General features: G+C 38.8%; 1 protein-coding gene across 1 annotated transcript in view; it reads left to right on the top strand.

Annotated features, from left to right (window-relative positions):
- Window positions 1-16,400, top strand: part of GALNT18 (polypeptide N-acetylgalactosaminyltransferase 18) — a 227,541-nt gene that overhangs the window by 110,991 nt on the left and 100,150 nt on the right. The window contains exon 4 of the mRNA XM_084264078.1: window positions 9,275-9,441. Coding sequence (XP_084120204.1) covers window positions 9,275-9,441 — 167 coding nt within the window. The remainder of the gene's footprint in view (window positions 1-9,274; window positions 9,442-16,400) is intronic.

Here is a 16,400-nt window from a genome sequence, read left to right as displayed (position 1 = left end):
ACTGAAGTCTAATGTAATCTGTACATAGTTGAGACTGAGAGAATTAGTGATCTGCCACGTGTGTGGTGTTAGTAGTCCCTGCTATAGACTCACCTGGGCTTAGCCTCGACCTTCTTTCTGCTTGCAGCGCTATGAGAATTCACAGCAAAATAATGTAGAGGAGCTCAGCGTTTCTTTGGAAGGTTCTGCAGTGAGAAAGGCCTCTCTGCATACGTAATAACCCCATATTATAGCATAGAGGATTTTCTAGGTTTGGTCGACATTTAATGCCATGACAAAAACAGAGCATAATTAGAGATTGCTGAGACATGAGAGATGTGATGGAGAAAGTAAATAAATATTCAGCTTTGCCTGGTCATACACTGTGAGTGGCATGCAGAGGTGGGAGACCATACTTGGTAGTTAGGGCAGTGCACTCTGGTCAAGCTCCTGATCTCTGTCTTTTCTGTGAAAAAATGGCCATCAGTCAGATGGAAACATCCAGCAGGCTGCACCTGGATCAGGCTGCGGCAGATGTCACACCTTCTTCTGTTCTAGGTACTGTGGAGTGGTTTGTAAATGTCTGAGCAGCCATGAGCCTCGTTCACTGTGATAAAATATCTAGAATTAGAGTATTTTTTATCTGTATTTGTGCCAGCACAGGGAGTCACAAACACAGTCCAAAGTAATTTTATAATACAGGTAATAATAAATAACTCCACTGGATATCCCAGGCTCCTGAAGCAATCATCACATCCTGAAGTAGCTTCCATTTTTGTAGTACTTAGTAGGTATTCCAAGAAATATTGTGCAGTATTGCTTATGCTGTCTCTCACAAGGCCTCCATTTATTTTCTGCTGCTGAAACAGGGTGCTCTGCTGTCTGCCAACCTAATGTGTATCTGTTAGCCTGTAAAAATACCTACATTGCAGACTAAGAAGTAACCACTGTCTCTAATGAGCTTGGAAGCATTAAAGAAGGCAATGTTGCCCTTAACGGTGTGCAGGAACAGGATAACACTTCTGTGTTAGTTATAATTCTGTTGTGCTTATTACTTTAAGTAGGGCAGGTAGTACCCACAAAGCTTGTCGTGAGTGAAATGTTGAACAAGCTCACACAGACATTATTAAAACTTAGGTTGTTTAGGAATCCCAAAGCTGTGTACCAAATCTCCTTTCAAGTGAATGCACTTAGAATTCTACTTTCTCGGCTTGTGAATTTTTTGTTGCCTGATCCAGTGTGCTGAAGCATGTGTGGGAACGAGAGATAACATTCTGCTTTGCTTATGTGTTGAACGAAGAGAAGGGGGAAAAAGAGGTCTGCAGCAGGACCCCAGCAGAGGAGCTGTTCTGCAGAGCTTTGCTCTTGCATGGCCTGACCAGTAGGTTTAAAGCAGCTTTTTTTAGTCAGTGTGACTGCCGTCATCCTAATTTCTTTTGCATTGGTAAAAACAGTGTTTGTATGAAAAAACAAAGGCAGAAAGTGGTGAAGGGGGAAAAGAAGTATTTGCAACTCAGAGTACAGCGAAGTATTTAGTTTGTAGCAGGTTTGTCCTTTTCTTCACTGAATTGGTGCTGTTTGCCCTCTAGACAAGGGCAGAGATGATGTTCTGCAGAGAAAGGCTTTGGCTGTTTTCTTAGTACTTCTTAGTACTTCAGACTTCTATAAACCTTTATTAAAACTGGTGTAGGAAGAACACGTGATCTCAGATTGTGAGTTTCAAGCTGGGCATTTGCATGTCAGCTCTTTTTCTCCCCAAAAGCTACTTCCTACAGACTTTAATTCTAGAGGTGTTTGCTTCCAGAGGTGTCTGCGAAACAGTTCTGTTATGCTGGCCATATGTTATGTATATGGCTCCATGTTAATTTCTGAGGTGTTCTTTTGTTTGTACTCATGAAAGAGAGCGTGAATATTGCCTGTCGCATTTGATGTTTCAAAGGAATCCTTTAGAAAGAGCAAAAAACCTGATATTTATAGTATCTATAGTTTTGGACAGAAGTCCCCAAATTGCTCAATTATTTGGCATGCTTGTTAAATATCTAATGTTTACTTCCATCATATTTCCCACTCTGTTTTACTCATCCCTCTATCTTCACTTCTTCTTCTTGTCTCACTTTTGCCTGCCTTCAACCTGAGTGGCCACCCTCTGTGATTCTGATCTGTGCTTCAGCTTGTCCTGACACTATCTCCTCAGATGGCTGCTCTAGAAGTATTTAATATCACTAGCAGTGATAACAAGTCAGCCGCAGTCTCCAACCTGCTATAATAAACTCAGTTAATAGTGATGTAGGCTTGATGCTTTTGATCTTCCCCATTGTCTCCTGTAGCTGAAAGAAGATGCAATGTGGTAATCTGTGTGCAGTATCTCTCTCGGTCTCTTATTAATGTGTCATAACACATGAACGTTCTCTCACTTGGCATGCATTTACAGTGAAACATACTCAAAATAATCCATGGCATTATACTGTGAGAGGCTAACAATTTTGCCATATAGCTATACAGAATTCTTCTCATGTTCATCCAGAAATGAGTTATACTGACATCAATTCCCAGCTTTCTGTTCTTATTTCTTTATTCAGAGAAAGATCTTGGTTTTAAGTACCAAGAAGACAATGGACCTTTATGGTATAATTTTATCAACACGAATAGCTTTTAATAAAAGGAAGGGGGAATCAGTCTTTTACAATTAAATCTATGCTGTAAGATGCTTAGGAGACCAGGAACTAATCACTCCTGTGTTACAGTCTTGGAACTTCTCTGCATATTTATGAAGTTCCCTGCCTGTTATCTAATCTTTCCTTAGTGTGAATTTTTGTTTGTTTTTAGGGATTGATGCCAGGGGGAAAAAAAAGTTAGCCATGTTATATGGTAACTCTGTATTCAAATTCGTGACACAATTGTATGTCTGCCTTTTCTGTCTTGTAATAGATGATAATGACCATAAACAAGTATTTCTAGGTTTTCACCAGACGTACTGTATTGCTGGCTGTAGTTCTGTAATAATACTCTGTAATTCTCAGAGATTGAAAAAAAGAGTCCTTTTTGTATGTTATTCAATGCCAGCCTTGTTACCACAGTTAACACTTAAAATACTGATAAAAGTAAATGAGATATGAAGAACACTTGCAAAGTTAAAGTATAAACCTAAATAGTTCTTTGGAAGAATTTTAGTTCTATTTATTTAACTTATGCCAGAATGGGATTTTTTTTACATCCCATACATCTTGAACTTCCATTTGTCCTTTTGGCTGATGACAGAATGTTACCAGGTCTTGACGAAAGTACAGTTTTATTTCTGATTGTACTTCTGAGAAGTTCTTATTCTGTTGGAACCAAACCTTCTTCCCACATATGTTCTAAAAACAATACCTTAAACCTAAATGTTTTAGTAATGTGCTTTATTGCATCCCGTGTTTAAAAAAAAACAATGAATAGATGGCATAATTTACTGAATAAAACAAAAAACATGTTCTGTTGCCATTGTTGGTTGTGTTACCCATGTTGACTCTTGGTGAAAGGTTCTTTTTTATAATTTGTATATATTTATATAATTGTAGAAGGTCTCAGAAGTTATAAATACAGAATTTTTTTCTTGCTTTGTTCTTACTGCATAGTTATGCTAAGCAACTTTTAATGTGACTGGCTAATTGTCTTATCACAGTGCATATATTCTAGAGGAATATAATTTTCTTGTGGACAAATACTTGAAAAAAAGCTTCTTAATGTATGCTCTCCTCCATTTACCAGAGTTATGCTTGAAATAGAACACCAGGAGTTTCTCTAAATTTCTGGTAACCATGACAACTGTTACTTTAGTGTTATTAGCCCAACGTAATTTAGTGGAGTAGGTTGCTAGAGGTAATTTTTTAGCTGCATTGAGATGATAGTCATTATTGTAATTCTAAATAATATTTGAATTTCTATTTTAAAATTACTTAGTCGCAATGTGCTCTATACTTTGTGGATTTGTTTTGCTAGCTCTTGAGAGCCTCCCTTTACGGAGGGGCAGGTTAGGGGTCTTGTCCGAGGCCCCTGGCTGAGTCCAAGGCAGAGCTGGTATTGGAACTTGGATGTTGCCGGTTGCCATGCAACCGTTCAGTTCTTAGGGTTTAATGGAGCTAAGATTTTGATCCATACAATTTCCTCCCTTTTTCCCCCTTCAGCATATGTTTTGTACACGCATGCTTTTTCTGTAGCTATTTCTTGTTTGTTCCTAGGATTATGGAATTGTATTCCTCATAAAACTTGGTGTAAAGAGGAAGACGGAGATGTGAAGCTGCACAAGTGCTCTGCATTCTGTGCATGATCTGAAGTGTGTGGGTTTAATTCTGATTAGTTGAAATAAAAAAAAAAGCATGTATTTTTTATTGTCATCATCTAATATGAAAAACACTGTAGTCAGGAAAAGGCATTTTTTTTCCAAACTCTACACACATTGAAAAATAAGTGGATTCAAACTGGAAGTAAAGATGATAAAGTAGTCTGAAAGGAAAAGAGAAAACATTACCTCAGTTTAGGAATGTACCCTCATTGAAGAATAATCCATTTGAAAAGTCTACACAAGTTGGACATGGCAGGACCCTAATTCTATTCTCTTTTATGGTATATAGTTACTTTTAAAGGTATGGTGGAACAAAAAGGGAGTAAAATGACATTCACAACATTAAACTTGTTGCTCTTGTATTGCACAAGGTTCCAGAAAATGGAAAATCTTGTCCAGTATGATCTAATTTGAAAAGGTGTAAATGAATGCAAGGAGGAAAAAGAATACAAATGATTTCCTTTGAATGGATGGAAGACATGTCAGAAACAGAAATTTTGCTTAAACATTTCAGTTTATGCGTGGATTTAGGGTAGGGCAGCAAACTTTTGAAGGTTGGTTTGGTCATGCAGAACATTTTTTTGGAGTATAGTTTGTCATGAATTTCTTACAAAGGTATATTTTCCATATATGTTAGCTTTAGCCTAATTAACAGAGGAGAGAAGAAACAGATTTTAAGGCAGAAACTTCTTTCAACTATTTTCATTGTATTTAAAATACTTTCTAAAGTTGCTGTGTTGCTCTTTGTCTAACAGGCAACGTGTCTTACATTTTTTGCTAGTTTTGATTTTATCTTATTTGTACATTGATGTGGCTGAGGATAACAAATAATTACTCTAAACAGTTAAAAGATAGCTGGCTGTAGCTTTGTTTGCTGGACCATTTTATACCTCTCTACATTTTGGCTGCGGGTGAATCACTAAAATAACAAGCTTCTTCACGGGCTAATACTGAAAATTATTTCAGTATATATAAACCTGTTAACCAGTTCATAGGTCATTTGAAGCCAAATTTTCAAAACTTGTATGAAACTTAACGTCACCCAGAAATGTGCTAGCTGTTACATAAGGGTGTACAGGAGACCACAATGTTAGTAATTTGTTATTATGCCCATGTGAATGTTTCCATCCAACTTGTGTATAAGAGGTGACATCCACAAAGTAAAGAGTATCTGGATTGCATGTGGAATTTTTTTTGTCAGTGCAGACCAGCACGCACAGTTCACAGTCTGTGTGCCGTGAACACGTCTGCACCTCAAGGAGCTGGGTTTGTATTAAGCTTAGCATCTTTTGGAGAACTGTGAGGGTTAGTATTTAAAAATTGTAGTGTGGTACAGGCACTTCCCAGACACTTCGAGCCTCAAATATAAACCTTGAAAATTCCTTTTTTAGATGCTACCTAACCCTGGTGGCACCTCAAATTCACGTTTGCAAAAGATTGACCTCAGTCTTGACAGTGCTCAGCCCGAGTCGTTTTGTGCTTGCTTCACCTACTCGGTCATCTAGGCAGTGTTTTGAAGCAGTACTTTAAAACATTGTTCACCACAGAAGATGATCTTTCTTTAATGAATGATTTCAGGGGTTAAAATATTCCCTCTGGGGTACAGGAGGCAGGTGTGGAAAGTCGAATTTTCTCCTTAGGAAGTTTAAAACCTTCCGTTTGTATATGAAGCTGGGACTGTTCAGCCTAAAGAAAAGCAGTCTCAGGGGATGTCATCAATGTGTATAACTACCTGAAGGGAAGCTGCAAAGCGAATGGAGCCTGACTCTTTTCAGTGGCACCCAGTGACAGGAGTGGCAATGGACACAAACTGAAATGGCTTTTTGACTGTGAGCGTGACCAAGCACTGGCACAAGTTGCCCAGGAAGGTTGTGGAATCTCCATCCTTGGAGATACCCTAAGGTGTCTGGACAGGGTTCTGGGCAGCTGGCTCTATCTAGGTGGCCATGCTTAAGGCAGGGTTTGGACAGGATGACTTTCAGAGGTCCAGTCCAACCTCAACCATCCTGTGATTCTGTATTGCTTCCCAGTGAAGTCCCCTGACACCTGATTTGTAGGCCTGTGAAGGTGCCTTTATTCCTTTGGCCAACACAGCAATTCTTAAGTGCAACCACAAAAGAAAAAAGTGATCACAAGTATTACTGTGGCATTATAATCTGGAAGATTTGACATAGACATGAAGAGTGAAGTACAGGGTGTATAAAATGCATGAACATCCTTTGGAACAGGTACTGCAATACAGGTCTTTCCTCCAAGAAATTTGCCCTAAACACAGGGTGAGAGATGCTTACTTGGTATCACTCCAACTTATTGCACACTTAATTGCACCATGGAAAGTAGAATGACTCTGAAAAGGTGGACTGAAAAGAATTACACCTAGCTGGCAAATTAGTTAGTGCTCTGGAGAGGTCAGAGAAGATTGAACTCATCTTCCTTCTGTCCTGGTTGAAGGTTTTAACTCCTGAGCTACTGGCTACAGGAGAAAAACAGTCCTGCCTTGCACTTGGCTTCTGGAAAAAAAGGCAGTTCAGCTCCCTCTGCTTATTGTAGTCTTTTATTTTGAATAAAACCCACTCAGGTTCTTATCTCTAGGAAAGCACCTATGTCTCTGATTAATTCAGAGGGCCCCCAGTGCTTCATAGAGAAAGCTTCTCCTTTCCTGACTTGTATGTGCGCTTCTGAGCAGCTTTTTACTTCACAGGTTATCGCTCTGCTGAAAGATGCAATATTTAGATTTTCATTTGGATTTCCTTTGGGCATCTATTGATAAGTCCTTAGAAAATCTTGATTGCCAACACAACTCCCAGAAACCAGTAAGACTCCTGGCTGCTATTGCTTTTAAAGGCCAGGTATAGAATCTGTTTTTCAAGGAGCAGTGAAATTTTATTATAAGCCATTTTTAATGAATTGACACTGACTTTAAAGAAAAAAAAAGGAGGGGTGTTTGATTATAAACAACACAATGACACTTCCACAAGCTGTTGTGCTGTCCAGTGGTACTAAAAAAAATAAATAAAAAAGATATTACATGCTTCTCGCTCTGCTGAAAGCTACAAAGACAACTTTTCAGTCTGATGCCTCAAGCTGAAAGCTCTTTTACTGGTGAAAACAGGGGAGTAACACATCAGTAGCAATACAAACTGATTTTGGAAAGTAAGTTGTGATTTGTTATTCTGCCAGAAGATCAAGCTACATGTGGGAACTGCTAAATCCCAGCACTATTTTAATTGTTTCTGTTTTGTATTGGAACAAAATGCTGTGGATCTCCGTGAGCCGGTTTCTTAGTTGTTTCTGAAAGACGAATGAACCCACTTGCTAAAAAATAGAGCGTAGACCTTGCTGTAGTTTCAACACTGAAGCTGTGGCTACTTTTTCAAGACTCTGGTTTCTGTTTTGCGTGTATGTAGGATTCTTTCACATGGTGACAGAAAGAAAAGCACATAAAATATTAAATAACAACTTTAATGTGATTTCCATCCATTTCAAAGTAATGACCGAATTGAAAAAATTGGTTGACCAGCTGAATTTTTAGCATTCTGTGTCTCAGTGTTTTTGTGTCCTGTGCACTGACCCTTTCAAGAGGCTTTAAAAGCACACATGTGACTTCATCATCTTGATTGAACTTAATTTTTTGTGCGGCATCCAGCATGTGAACAGGAATGCTTTAGTGATACTTCTCTGTATTGACTATACAGATTGAAATAGCAAATCAGAAAGATGCTATACTTTCTCTTTGAACTGAAGGACAAATTTAGTTGAGGAGTCATGTTAAAACACGATCTAAAAATTCTGAATCCATCCATGCATGCATACTAAACAGTGGCTGTTAGTAGTGCTTTCCAGAGCTTTCAGGAGTTCCTGGCTGTAGTGAATCTAGGCATGTTGAGAGAAGAACATCTTCAGTGCTGTCAGGAGGCAGAGAAGAGCATTAAGATCAATCATTTCCATCTACAGATCCGATCTAGAAACGATGTCTGGGTCAGCTTGTGGCCTAATTTCATCCTAGTAAATAGTTTCAGATCCAAGAAAAAGCTAATATTAACTATTGGTCAGAAACATTGTGTTAAAATACTAACAGTTTCCAAGGAAAATAATTTCTTTTACTTAATAACTTGTGGCTTTACTCAAAAAGAAAATTTAGCTGACAGTTTAAAAGCTAAAAATTGATTAAAGGGTTGTTTTTCATAAAAATACAAGATTTTAATCCTTTTTAAATGAGGAAGGAAATAAAATAGTAAAACATTAAGGAACTTTGGGGTTGTAGGCAATGCTTCTATGCTGCTATTTCCATATTTTTTAAAAAGCACAGAAAATCCATCAGGCTTTGAGACTGTTCCTCATTCTGATTGAACTTCTTGATTTGAGTTTACAGATAAGTTTTCCATTCTTTCACTTATTCTTTTGGCTACACTGTCTTAGCTTTTTTAGCAGGATGCTCTTTGGAGTTGGAGTTTTAACTGTGTTGAGAAAGAAGCCCTTGATTTTGACTGAGACAAGTGGTAGATACTCTAGCAAAAATAACCAATGTGGCTATTAAGAAGATGCTGTCTAAAGTAGGGGGCTTCTTCTGTTTATTCCTGTCTGCCCTGTCTAGAAAGACATTGTAAACAACTGCTGTTGGAAGCTACATTTTGACAAGAGTTTGCATTTGGTTTGCAGACTGATTTTCACTGTTTTGGACCATGGGTGGAAAGGTGAGCTCCCTCTAAGCTTTGGCTGATTCAGGATATTGTTTTCAGGATTCAGGATATTTCTTTTTCAAGATAGTTAATTTAGATAGTAATTCATCTGGTTTCTTGCCTGTCTGCGTGTGCTCTGAGCGTGTATGGGGACTTTCTGATCCATGCCTATAAAAGCTGTCTTACTATTCTTATGTCTGGGGATAGATTCTGCTGAAACAGTTTGTGTTGACGTTGTGCCTTCCAACAGTTTACTTTCTTTTTTTCTTTCTGTCTTTCTTTTTTTTACCCTCAGGTGCAGAAACCTCACGTTTCCTGATAGGCTTCCTGAGGTCAGCATCGTATTCATATTTGTGAACGAAGCGCTCTCGGTGATCCTGCGCTCCATTCATTCAGCCATTGACCGGACTCCTGCTCACCTGCTCAAAGAAATCATTTTAGTTGATGATAACAGTAATAATGGTAAGAGGCTTTGGTTCTCTCTCTTCCCCTTAGCCCGAGTTTGGATAGCACATACGAATCCTTGAATTCTGGCTTCTGCTCCTTCTGTTAGCATTGCAAATGTTGTTGGTGTATTTTTTCCCTTTGTCCCACAGTCTTGCCAGGCTGTCACAGGTGTGGCATGTGTAAAAGAGTATGCAGAGAGATAGAATGCTGTTTCTGTATTTTTAAGGTGTCTGCTAAGGAGACGTTTGAGTGCAACAATAGAGACCTAAGAAGTTTTATGCTTTGTACCTTTCAAGATTATATCCTTTCTGTGCTCTTCCTGTTAGTCATATGATTGCATGTGCATGCTCACTCTTTTTCTCTTTTGTTTAAAATGTCGTTCTCTGATCCTTGGACATCTCTTTCACATTTCCAGTTCCTCTCCTTGGTCTTCATTGGCAATATTAACCTGCTGCTTTTCCACTGTATTTACTCAGATTTTGTGCTCTGCAATCTGAAGGACTGGACTGCCCATATCTGATTGTTCAGTACTTGCCTCATTTTTTGGCAGTGAGGTCATGCTGGGTGTTATTTACAAGTCTTATTTTTTGGCAGCTTTAACGATGGCATTTTAAATAAGCACAACATGCTGAACTTATGGAAGAATTTTGCTCTGCTGGGGGGTTAATTCTGAAATCCTAGAATACAAGGAGAGTCTGAATTTATCCTGTTTAAGGAAAATGCTGAACAAGGGGCTTCTCTTAACCTTGCCATCATTACAGCTGTTAGGTGTTCCTTGTGTCTAGATCCTTGACTCACTGCTGATCATAAATGTATTTCAGATTTGTACAGAAAATAGATTTATTGCAAAACAAGTAAATAACTTGCCCACCCCAGGCTATGCAATTCATCATCTCCTCTTCTGCTGACTATTAATGGAGGAAAAAGTAAAATCCTGTCTCTATACAAAGTACACACAAAACCCAACAACTTGATATAGGCTTCTATCAAATCTAATGTCAGGCCCAGTGAATAATACTATGTTTAGAGGTACTGAAAGCTGACCAAGCTTTTCTTCAAAAACCTACTCTTGAAAACGTGTGGGTAGATGAACATGCTGGATGTATTAGTTGCTATTCTTAATTTATGGCACAATTTATGATGAAGTAAACAAAAAAATCTCAAAACATCAGTAAACTATGAGTAAAGCAAATAAAACAAAAAAACTAATCTCCCCGAAAAACTCCCCCCAAAAACCAAACTAGAACAACTCACATTCAACCATCATCCACACATACGTGATGCAGAAACACCTTGTGAACTGAGGTAGGTTTCTGATTGGCTTCAGCACGTAGTTCAGTCATTTGATGTGGTTTTACTGACACACACTTGCTGGCCTTAATTTTTGCCCACTCTCTCACACAATACATAGCAGTTTGATAGGGGGAAAAAAAAAATTGAAATACAATGTTGATTGGTGGACCTGGGGTCTTGAATGTGTAGAAATCCATTCTGACATCTTTCAAACAGTTTCAGTTAATGTGGTACCAGGCGTTCAGCGGTTCTGAATGGCTACTGGTGCCGCAGGGCCTGAGGCCTCTGCATACAGAGGAACTGGCTGCAAGGCAGCAGTTCAAGAAGAAAAATAATCTGGCTGAATGATGAGGGTTCTAGAGTTTGAGTCTGATTTTCTGTCATTTACAGGCAGCTACTCCAGTGGCCACATTGCAGAGCAATGTCATCAACATCGGTGTCTCTGAGTGCCTGTCATCAGTGTGACAAGCTCACTAACAAATAACACTTTGCACTGTGCTCTGTGGGCTTGTCAGAATTACTCTCTTTCATTCTTTCTTTCCTGAAATAGATAAGAAATCGCAGCAGCAGTCTAATCTTTTAGGAAGACCTACTCAGCCCTGTTTTGTGCCTATCAGTATTGGTACTGTAAAGTTTCATGTTTTTATAGTTGGCTCTGCCTTTTATTCAAGTTTGCCTTTCTTACCTTCTTGTGCCTTAAATCCTTATCTTCCTGGCCCCAAACAGGAGGACAGGAATTGACAGGAAGATAACCTTTGGTTTGGCTGTCTTGGCTTGGTGTTACATGTCATTCTATACAAAGCCACACTGTGCAGAGTGATATTTAGTCTCCTAGAAATTCTCTCGAGGATTTTCTGCTACTCCTCTAACCCTTTCTCTTGTGTCTGTTCTCTGCAGTAGTAAATTAGATTCCTACAGTCCTCTTTATCCCATAATGTATGCTGAAGACCTGGTTATAGGCATCCATTTGGAAAGGATGGATGTTTGGTAGGAAAGGGAGTGATTGTAAAGATGATTTGTGGGCTTTTCTATTATTAGTTTAAATCCTGAAATATTTATTTTACAATTTACTTTTGCTTTTACAATATTATATTTTCAATTTTTTTCTCCCTTCTAGCATTGCTGAAAGTAATCCTTTATATTTAGTGTCATTCTGTGTTTTTGTTAGTAGCTCTTTAGCTTGCGAGTGTTGCTGCTTGTAAGATAAGTGGGTTACTCTGGGTTTCCCTGTAATGTTACCTGAGGGGGCAAAAGCTTACTTGGTGCTTGCATCTGGCTCCAGACTCTGCATCTCACAGACACCTGTCAGAATCCTAATTATAAGTAGTATGTTTACTCTCAGGCTTTCTCCAAGGATGGCAACTTTTGTAACTTGATGTAAGATTTTGTTCTGTGATGCTGCAGCCATGGATTTCACAGGCAGGAAACATCGTGCTTATGGGAAGCGACTAGAGAGAAAAAGTGAGAACTCGTATCAGGCAGAGTGCAAATGACTGTAGGTTTTGAGTCTCTTTCACTATTTCATTGGATTTGCATAGTATATGATTTCAAAATTAAAGCAGATGCGATGATTGGCACTATAGGAGGGCAACAAAGTTTCCTGCTTCTGAAGGAAAGCAGTGTACTGGTAAACTGGTACGAATTCTTGCTGTGCACCGAGTTCTGGATCTAGTAATGAATATCTGAATTCACCCCTAACTGGAGCAGATCCAGTTGCTTTTTAAAATTCCAGAAGGATGATTTCAGAAACCATGTATTCAAGTGTACAGCCAACGTCATTTGTCTTGAACAATATAAGCTATAGTATTTTATTTTATGCACTTCAGGGTATGTCAAGCAAATTATCTCTGAGTTTCTCTAAACCTCAGTGCAGTTTTTCAAGTTCCCAATTATATTTCAGGAGACCTCAATTAATCTCTTTGTGGAGTTTCCTCCCCCCCCCCCCCCCCCCCGCCAAGTTAAGAAACTGAAAATGGCAGTCTGAGCCATTAAAAAGCAGAAAACAGATTTTATAGGTCCACAATTTTGTATCCTTTATTTTAATGAAGCCGTTTGCATGGCTCAATATGTGTATTTCACCATACCATCTTTTCCAGTGCAATTCTGGTAAGCATAGCACTGAAACATTTCATATGTAGGTTCATTAGTATTAAAAATTAATTGATGGTTTAAAAAAGTGCATTTCAGTGACTGCCTGTGTGCTATATAACAAAACCAAAAGATTTATTAAAAAACCAAACCAGATATCAGTGTTGTTCATTCTGGTCTCATTCACATTAGTGTGGAATGGAGCAACTGCACCAATTTCAGCTCTTTCATTTTCGTGTTTAAGGTGTGTCAGTTAAGTGCTGTCTGTTAGATCAGAATCTTTCCTGTCCTCCTCAGGAATGCTGTTTGCTTTTCAGAGATAACACACTCAGTAGTTTATTTTATTGTCAAGTTATATTCATTTTTCCCTTCAGAAATAGCAGAGTTCCAGCTAACTCAGTGCAATTGAGGAGAGGGATTTGCAGAGAATAGGCTTTAAAAAACCTTAAAGTGACCATGCCCATGACTGCTGATAGTTAATTAGACCTCAGAAATGTATGTAGAAAAACCATTGCCTGAGCTGGAGACTACTGGAATAGAGTTTTATTCACACTCTGGCTTGTGGCATCCTGTCCTCTGGGGACAGGGTGGTGACCTTCTGCGCCACTGGAGTCCTGGCTTGGCTTTTGAGACTCTGGGCTGGTAGTGAGCCCCACCACATTATGAAACACCTCTTGAAGATATTTTAAGACCATTTGAAATCTCTTTTAAAAACTTGTGAGCCATGCTGCCTGCGTTCAGCTTCATGGGGAGGCAGTATGCATTGATGTGTCCAGAGTATGGCTTAGAAAATTTTATAGTTTAGCAATAATTATCATCCTATATGTAATTTTTTTGTATTAAGTTTAATAATAAATGTTGCAATAGAGGCTCAGATTTCATAAGGTTTCTTCCTTTTTCTTTGAATCATTACTTATGAATGCAATATCCTAACGTGCAGTTTAACGATTCTCATTCTGTCCTGAGAATTCCATGAATACGGCTATTGAATTGCAGTAATAATGCTGGATATCACAGGATGATAATTTTATGACTTAGAGTATGGAACAGAATTAGCAGAGAGTAGTAGAAAGCGGGTCAGATGCAACAGTATCACCTTTGAGAGATTTGCAACATTGTCCTCAAAACACTGAATACAAAGAAGCTTTTCAGAAAGCAGCCCCAAGCTTTCATTAGAAAGGTATATTTCTTCTTTGGTTATTTTTAAGAGAGATTTGGGAATAGAAGCTTGTCTGAATTTTTTTTTCTTTACAAAAGCAGTGAGAAATAAACCTCAAAAGTATTGTTCAAATACATGCTAGATTTAATATTACAGCATAATTTGAAGATGACTTACTTGTAGACCAAACAACTATGAATGTTGATTTTAAAAAAACCTATTCACAACAAGCTTCTTGGGGAAAACTTGCTATCCTGTTTGGCTTCTTGCTCTTTGCATACCTCAATGCCAGCAAAATTTAAAGGCAAATAAAAACATTTAAAAAAAAGGAAAAAGACAAACTTTATTCAAACCTGCATTCACTTTTGGGCCATGGTTTATGCATTGTGAAGCCTTTGCTTTATCAGCCTAGATTAATTCCTCCTATTGGTTAAAGGTCTTGATGCTGAAATTTCTGTTATTTCATAGCACTTACAGAAGCAAACTTTCAGTAGCGTTGCTAGGGATTTACATGAAAGAGTGCGATGCTTGTTAGGAATCAGATGCTAAAAAGCATGTATTCCATGTATAAACCAGATCTGTCTCCGTTGTAGATTTGAGAGTAGCGTTAGCTATTGATACAAACTCTGCATTTTACTTGCATAATAACATTTAGCACTGAAACTTGAATAAATGTAGACAATTCTTTGAGCATATGTTTGCTACTACATGCTGATGCTAGGACTGCAGTGAGGTGTGTCTTGGCTTGAGTGCCAGCTACTGTGGATGCATCTGAAAATATGAAGGAATAACCAAAAGCAAAACACAGTCCACTGGCCATGTATCTATTTTGGCAGTCAGCATAAGTTAGAAGAATGTGGAGTGTTCTTATTCTAAGGGATGAGTGGAGTGTGTAGACACTTTTGTTTGTGTCTCATCAATGACTGGTCATGCAGCTCAAAGCTCTTGTGGAAAAACTTAAGAACCTTTAATGAAAAAGGACTGTCAGATTTTTACAAGGACAGTAGGTCCTGAAGTCCTAGATGTCCTGCTGTCCTACAGTGGCTGCAGACTGTTCTTTCTTGTATTTGATTCCTGCTTTAAAGGGAAGAGGTTTTCTGCCCCAACTATTCATGCCCCTCCTTCGCTTTGATTTATTGCTCTTCACCTCTTTTTCACCTCCTGTGTTTGATCCTTCTTTTTTTTCATGCAGGCATGGTCTATGTCCTTGGTCTTTATTCCCTCACTCGGCTCTCCTTTTCTTCAATCCGCCCTGGCAGTCAGCGCTTTTCAGATGTTTGCTTCCTCACGCCCATTCCATACACCTCATCCTTCTTTAAATGAGCTTGTCCACCTCAGTTTGGGTCTCCATTCCCCTGTTTTCCAATCCAGTGTACCTGCTCCTTTTAATCCCTCCCTGTCTCCTCCACTCGAACGTTTGCTGCCCCTTCTCAGAAACATCTCATCGTTGAGCTCACCCCGCTGTTATCCACACTAACCAACCTCCCCCCTCTCCCCCAGCTGTATTCTGCTTCTTTGTGAAATATTTTTATCATTCCCTTGTATAATTTCCTCCTTCTTTTCCCTGATGCTTCCTTTTCAGACATGTCTTTCCGCTTTCTTTTGCTTTAATTTAAAAATAATTGTTGTATTCCTTTAGATCAGTGTTTCTAACTCTCCCGTATCTGAACTCCATAGTGCGTCAGAGTCAAATGTTGACTTGCATTGGGTCACACCTGTGGGCAGGCATAGGACCCCTCGCTGGAGGCAAGACTCTGGGTTTTGTAGCATTGGAGTTTTAGTTGTATGAAAGCTTTGATAAACAGCATGCAGTTTGCTTTGTTTTATCACAGGAACTGTCACCTTCTCTATTCTTTATAATGGATATGGAAGGTCCTTAGCAGGATCTTAGTGTGGCTCTTCCAGTGCATCCCAGAGAACTTACACATCCATTGGACCACTTGCCTCTGTGGAAGTGTGTGCTCAGCATGTGTGTGCAGTGACAAATCAGCCTATCAAAAGAACAGTTATTTTAATCATCTGCAATATAGTGTGGTTCAGTCTGTTTGTATGGTTGGAGAAGCAAAATTCCAATGTGTGTGAGCTGATAGCATAACCTCTGTACGCATCAGGGGTCATCAACGGGCAGCAGAGCTTTTATTGCAGTCTACTGACATCAGAGTTTTGATTCAGCTGTTCATACAATACTGTGAATTTTCCCTAGCCAGCAGTGGTTGAGAGTTAACATGTGGTCATCTTATCTTTTATTCTGTCGTTGAGGTGCTTTAACTCATTCAGTCCCAGTGCAGTTGCAGTCTAATACATACCTTTTCCTATATCAGATGCAGCATAGCAACTCCAAGAGAACAGAGCAATCACTTCTAAAACCAGCCTTTCCCATACTTGCAGTTTCATGTAGGTGGCAGAGTAGAGGAAAATTTATTCTATGCAACTC

Source organism: Gallinula chloropus, assembly GCF_964237585.1.
Source record: "Gallinula chloropus genome assembly, chromosome: 4".
NCBI classification, from domain to species: domain Eukaryota; kingdom Metazoa; phylum Chordata; class Aves; order Gruiformes; family Rallidae; genus Gallinula; species Gallinula chloropus.
Note: the sequence above shows the minus strand (reverse complement) of the source record. Positions and strands in the feature narration are given on the sequence as shown.